The sequence below is a fragment of the Salarias fasciatus genome, chromosome 14 (assembly GCF_902148845.1).
Source record: "Salarias fasciatus chromosome 14, fSalaFa1.1, whole genome shotgun sequence".
Lineage (NCBI taxonomy): Eukaryota > Metazoa > Chordata > Actinopteri > Blenniiformes > Blenniidae > Salarias > Salarias fasciatus.
In genome coordinates this window covers 32544340-32551359 of record NC_043758.1, presented here as the reverse complement: position 1 = coordinate 32551359, position 7020 = coordinate 32544340, and the positions used below count along the sequence as shown (strand labels likewise).

Genomic DNA, 7020 nt, shown 5'->3' with positions numbered 1-7020 from the left:
TTCTCCCTCTGCTGGTGAAAATGAATCTGCCTGCTTGTTTCCCCGATAGATTGAGGACGGCTGCTGAGGAGGTATGTCTCCCTCTGCTGGCTATTTGTATTAACAGCTGTGAATGCCTTGTTCGGTTATTTATTCTGGGGAGTTTGTGTGCTTTATCTCTGGGGGGGGAAAAAAAAAAAACATTGTATCTTAAATCTAGTATATGATATAATATATCGTTGAAGGTTCCATGGATTGAAATTCACCCACAACACTGCAGTGGATATACTGTAGATATATTTTCACTTTTCAATGCCCTACAGTGTCCATCAAGTTCAGAAATCAGGTGAAACGACAGAAGATATATATTAACATCTTTTCTCAGACATCAGTGGAAATGTGTTGGTGAAATAACTACCGGGCCCTCTGGACTGACAGTCAAGTACTCAGTTCAGCTTTTTATGTCAGTAAATCTGCACTGACAATATCTGTAAATATTACTGAAGGGCTTTTTGGGTGGCACATTGTCGAAATAAATCTGCAGTACAGCTTGCCAAAACTACTGCATTAACACCACTATAACACAATGATAGAACTTTATCCTCCAAAAACAATTCATTACTCATATAATTGGTGCTGAAGCATTTACAGGTATTTGCGGATGTTGATATTCAGTCTCTTTGAGATAAATTGTTGCCCATAAAAAAAACATCAGCTTACATTTAATTGACCTCATGAAAGTTCCATCAAAATCAAGCCTGTCCATCACTGATTTCAGTCAAATAAAGTTGTTTCAATTTCCTACCTTTAAATATTGTTCAACAAATTTAAAGATCGTCTTCATTAAACTCATGAATACTTGCTCATGAAGTTTGCTCTGTTGAGATATTCTAAAAAGTGATATGAAAGGAAAAGCATTCCAACTCCAGACTTTCTCTTTGTTATGGAACAGGGGCGTCTGAAGCTCAGTTTAACAATATGCAACACAGTTTCATCTTGAGTGGGCCAGACCGGTAAAACGGTGCCATAACAGCCTTGACAGTTCAAACTTGTAAAGTTTCTCCTTTTGCACATGATGAAAATGTCTATATTTTTTCAAAACCAATTACTGTGGGAAAATAAGTACATTCCTAACATAAAAAGAAATTTAGATACATTTTGGTGCAAAATATAGCGAAATGTCAAAAAAACCTGTTCCATAAATGCTGCATTAATTATCCTTCATGTGTGACAAAACTGTTAGCATCAGCACATTTAATACACTTTGAGAATGACACGTCCCAAAGCATGTAATATTTTAGCAGGTCCCTCATTTTGGAGGAAGTTTATCCTCACTTTAAAGAGATAAATGTTTGTAGTTATGCCAGTAAAAGAATAACATTCATGGAGAATTTTTAATCAACGATTTAACTTTAATGAAACAAACAAAAAAAACAGACTCTTCAAATAAATTTTATTAATTACATGTATTATATTGTCTAATTACTATCCCAATAATTATTAAATATGACATGAAAAAACAATGGTTACATTGTCTGAACTGCATCAGAAACTATCACAGATGAATGAGCCTCGAACGGCAAAAGGAACAGAAACGTTCTGCCAAAAACTCTCATGGAACATGGGAGCAAGAGAGTATGATGCCACGGCGAAGGATGGATGCGGATCGAGAAAGTTGGACCGAGCTGAGGTTTCAGGAAACACAGCAATGTTTTCATTTCACAGTGTGGATCTTGTACTTTGACGTTTACGACGGCACTGGGGCATGACATACAGACCACGAAAACAAAGAAGAGCAGGTTCTTGGCCAATATAGCAGAGTACTAAAGACAGAACACAAATTCCTTTCACAGTAAATACAATACAAAACAATTCATTATATGTGGGTAACAAATAATATGAGTTTATAAAATCCCATTTAGACTTTTTTCTTTTTTTTTTTTTAAATTTTTTTTACAAGAGTTGTTCCATTTAGCAAGTTGAGAGCCATATTCAGGAGTGGCTTCCCAGGATCTCATCCAAATTGATATCTTTCATCCAGTCATCGTTCCCAGAGCCAGATTTGAGCAAAGAGTCAATGAAGTCGGAATCTGCGTTGATTCCAGGAACCGTGTTGTCTCCCTCTGGGAGGAAGTCGAAAGTCAGGCGGTTGGCTCTGCTGTTCTGGAAGCTGCCGCTGCAGCCGGGGTTGGGCTCGGCGAAGTTCCCCGCCGGTACTCTCTGTTCGGGCGAGGCCTGGTTCAGGTTCCCGACCGCCGACGGGGAGCCGATGATGGCCTGGTTGGACCTGGACGGGTTTAGAGGGAGCAGGCCGATGTCCGGGGCCACCTGGTTGGGGGGGCCGACGTGCCGCTGCTGGTACGGGTGGTTTGGCAGATCCTGAGACTGGAGGGGGTTGGGGAGCCGCCGGATCCCGAGTCCAGTTGTCACTTGCTTGTTGACCGAGCCCCAGCCCATGCCGACATTTGTCATCAAGGGTCCCAGGGTCTGACCCGGCACCCCCGAGGAATGCAAGTCAGCTGCCGTCCTCTGGAGCTGGACACCTGCTGCGCTGTTCATCCCGAAGGACTTCCCCTGTGCGTTCGGCCCCAGGAACCGGGGCTTACTCTGATTCAGTCCCATGCGGTTGTGACTGTTTTGCTGCGGGAACTGGCTGATGCAGGAGCCGGGGTGGCAGTCGGTCCCAAATCTACGGTCTGACGGCGAAGGAGCCATCTTTGACGTCGGGCCAGAGGGAAGGTGACAGGATAGGGACTGCAGGCCGCCGTCGAGGCCATTGCTGGGAGGCTGGGAGGAGTTTGGACCTGAAGACAGAGAAATGAAATGGTTCATTCATATGCTCGCTTTCTCAGCAGTTCTTGTTCTGTTAAACAAACCCGCAGCTCATCATAAAAGTACCTGTGAACATGTTCCCTTGCTGAACTCCCACCATGCTTCTTGACTGCTTGTAGTCCGGCGGCGGTCTCGTGAGATGACGACTGAACTGATCATTTGTGCTGTCTTTGTCCTGGACAGGAGAAACAAACGTCTGATTACCAGATGAAAAACAAAACCACTTAATAATGTGTGAAAACAGTAGAACAGAGTATATTTTTACTGTGTTGCTGATGGCGTGCTGTGGCTGGTTGAGCTGCCGCTGCATGGCTGGAGCCTTGGCCGTTCCTTTCTGCTGATTGTTGGGCGCCGACGGCCGCGGCGGCGGCTGAGCTGACATGCCTCCCAGGCTTCCATTAGCGGGAAGCCTCGGGCCGGCGGGAACACCCTGTGGAGAGAACACACAATTTGGTCCCACATTAGCGTCAGCGCTCCGACTACTGCATTTTTAAATGGCTGTTTTTACCTCATTTCAGTTAAGTGCTTAACAGAAAGGTTAAAAAGCAAAGTGATGCATTAACCGAGGTTGACCACTAGAGGGCAAAGCTCTACAAGACATCATGAGATCTGAGTGAACGATACTGTTCAACCTCCAGAATGTGGTCAAGGCTACTCCCTCTGCAGATGAAAAAGAGAGACTTGGAGAGGCTTTTTTTGGAAGGGGGAGTGCGAGCCCTCTTCAAGGCCTGCCTTCCCCTTGATAATTGTGTCTAAAGAGAGTGGAAAGAATCCCTGAGACAGCAGGAAATGTGTGTAGATGGGAAGTTAAGCACCAGCACCATGACTGCCCCTATTTATTAAGTTCTTCTTTACTGATCACTGTGTTCGTGTTTGGCAAGGATTGCACTCCATCCCCCAGAAAGCCATTTGGCTCCTGACACTTTCCCTGATTAAGCCGTTGTACCAGAGCACTCAAATTTAATTGAGATTTCCCAGCTAGATCTGTATTTAAAGTCTTCACTGTTCTTGATGTGTGGGTGGTTACTGTCCTTGTACTACCGTTCTCTTAAGTGGCTGCGCAGACCCTCCAAGTAATTCCAGTTGAGATTAGATTTAGCACTGCACACATCTTCGGGTTTTATCTCAAATCTCCACTCTCTGACATGCCGTAAAACTTTATGGCATGGGTATTAAATATATGGCTCATGGGGCAACAACCAGCCCGCAAGAGGCTCCAATCCGGCCCACCAAACCACTAAGCAAATAGAAAAAAAAATCAAATAAAACATAGATTTTTTTTCTTAGACAAATTTCCTACGAGTATCAGACAAGACACAACACTGAGACCTGAGCTGAGATATCGGCGATGCTGCCATGAACGATAGTTGCTTTGTTGCTATGAAACCAGACTCAAAGTCATGCCGTCGTCGGGGTGAGTTTGTAAAAACTTTCATAACATAACAGTTATGGGAGAAGTTTTTTTTTAGGGACATTTCAATTTTTGTTGAAGCAGAAAGTCTCATTAAAATTGGCTCTATGTGGAGATTGTAGGTATTTTCCATGGCAATTGATTTTGTAAAAATACATTTTCATCATACACACTCTGGCGCCACACACAAAGAAAACCTTTAAAGTTTAAATATAAAGATAATCATGACTTTTTCACCAGCCCGACCGTCTCAGGATGAAATCGGGCTGAACATGGCTCCTGAACTAACACCCCTGGTACAATGATCTGGTCGGTTGAAGCTCACTAAGCAGTAGAAGAGAAACTTTCTTCTATCTTGGTAGTTTTATTAAGGATGCTGCTGGTGACTAATTTTTCTTTAGTGAGTTTCTTCGTTTTCATCATATCCTGCAATCGTGTAGGACCACAGAGTCTCCAGGTAATGAATGTTAAATTGTATGTTAACCTACAAATGGCTTGAGTTTCATGCATTGTTTTCGTGATCAAAGTTATGAGACTCCAGCTAGCAGCTAGCCTCAAAGTCATGCTGTCAGGGTGAGTTTGCAAAAACAGGCACAACTCAAAAACTATAGAACTTTTTTTGGGCATTTTACTGTATTTTTGCACCAAACAGTGTCTTTAAAATTGGCTTTACGTTGAGATTGTAGTCATTTTCAGTAATAATTGTTTGGCTTTGTGAAAATATAAATATTTCATTTATGAATTCAGGAAATTATAGAGACGTTGTGTAGGCGTATCATGCATTGAATGTGCACTGTGTGTTTTTAAATTCTGATACATGTTTTGTGGGTCCAACTATTTCGTATAATTGTGATTTTGTACTGCGTAATACATTGTTCACATTCTCCCGTTCAAAAGAGATCACGATCTCAATGGGACTCCCTGGTAAAATAAAGGTTAAATAAGATTAAAAAGAAAACTACTTGTCTTTCATGTTGGACACATGGGCAGCATTACAATGCCAGTGAGTTTCCACCAAGCAAGAGTATTTGTCATGAAGGAGGTTAATGTGCACAAAATCCAAGTCAACACAGACTGTGTACAGAGAGTCAGTCATCGTGTTGACTTTAAACGTCTCCCTGGGTAAAATGGATTAGAAATCCAACAGTGCATTTAGCAGGAACCAGTATTTAGAGGTCAGATTCTTTATAAAAGACAAAGTATATACATGTGCGTATGCAAGTGAATGATAATGAATGGGGAAACTATTGAGGCAGGATTAGGGAACAGGGGGAGTTGAAACTCATCAGGAGTCACAAGCCATTTCACATTCGCTAATTTCTCTCTGCCTGAGTTCAACCCACACAGCAAACCAAGCATGGCAATGAGGTTACACGGGGACAGGAACATCCAAACAGCGGTTTCTCCTGTTACTCTAGGAAGCAGAGTCACTGGCTTTGATTCATCATATCCACTTGCAGAGACTCAGAAATGGTGACTTTTTCCCCACAGAGGTAAACTGCAAACGGCTTCCTCCATCTTGGTAAAGTCAAAAAAGCCCAACGAGGGGTGTTTTCGCGTGTACAGCTGAGTAATCCTCTCTGTCATCCTGATGTGTCATAAAGCTGTTTTCCATGTTTTTTCCCCCCTCTCATTCTTCACAAGCTCGTCGTAAATGAATACCACATGTGGCTCGGGCTCAGGAGAAGCAGCGGAGTGATTTAGTCTCCCATCCTGCGGCAGTGGAGGCAGCTGACAGTGATCCAGGCCCAGCCTCGCCGGCTCTCACACTGCACTTCCTCCAGTCTGCTCTCAGGATGCTGTCCCCGGGGAGCGCCTCGGCATCTGGACTTGGCTGCAGCTCCCTTTCCCAGGAAACAAGAACTCCCTTCACTGCACTGCTGGAGTGACCTGCTAGGCTCGGCCCCCGTGGCCCCGCTCTGATTCTGACGGAGGGCTGTGGTGCCACTGGATCATCAACAGAAGTTAAGAGTCCTGCATGACTGCAAGTAAACTCAACTATTTTTAGCTAAATTTTTACTTTTTTTTTTTCAGTCAGCTGCAAAGAGGCTGACAAGAAAAACGGTGACGGTCTGCAGCATTCAGAGCATGTACGTAGCATTTAGCACGCCACTGGATTCATGCATTTCCAGTAAGTATTGTGTATTGTTTAGCCTTGAAATGCAAACAGGTTTGAACTAGGGTGATTGAAATTGTATATCTGATAATACACTTCATGACTTGTACAGTCTATTTACTTTCTCCTGAGAAATCCTGTTGCCTTTTGTGGTTTGTTCATTCTCTTTTCACTGTTTGCCTGGGGCGTCAAACACATTTCAGTTCAGGGATCACACCAGGTCTAAGCTCATCCTGAGTGGACTTGACCAGTAAAATATTGCCATTAAATTCATTAGTAGTAGTGCCTTTAAATTGAAAAGGAATTGTTAGCTGCAAAGTGCATATGGTGAAAATATCTATATTTTCACAAAAACCAGGCCAATTACTGCAGAAAATGATAATAATCCCAACACAAAGCCAAGTTTAATGAAACCCTCTGGTGGAAAATACAGTGAAATGTCCAAAAGCTTCTCCTCTAGCTGCTGCATTATGCATGTTTTTTATAAACTCATCCTGACAGCACGGCTTTGAGGCTAGTTTTATAGCAACGAGGTAGCTCGCTATCCCGACAGCATTACCAGCATCTCGGCATGGGTCTGTGTCGTAAAAAAAAAAAAAAAAAATCAATGTTTTCTTTGAATTTTTTAATATTTGCCTGGTGGTTTAGTGGGCCAGAGAGGAGCCTCTTGTGGGTTGGTTTT

General features: G+C 43.0%; 1 protein-coding gene across 1 annotated transcript in view; it reads right to left on the bottom strand.

Annotated features, from left to right (window-relative positions):
- Nucleotides 1-1415: 1415 nt before the first annotated feature.
- maml2 (mastermind like transcriptional coactivator 2) overlaps nucleotides 1416-7020 on the bottom strand; it is a 41549-nt gene continuing 35944 nt past the window's right edge. The window contains exons 3-5 of the mRNA XM_030108596.1: nucleotides 3077-3241; nucleotides 2878-2986; nucleotides 1416-2783 (exon numbers count right to left, since the gene is read on the bottom strand). Of these exons, the coding sequence (XP_029964456.1) occupies nucleotides 1972-2783; nucleotides 2878-2986; nucleotides 3077-3241 (1086 nt within the window). The 3' untranslated portion in view covers nucleotides 1416-1971. The remainder of the gene's footprint in view (nucleotides 2784-2877; nucleotides 2987-3076; nucleotides 3242-7020) is intronic.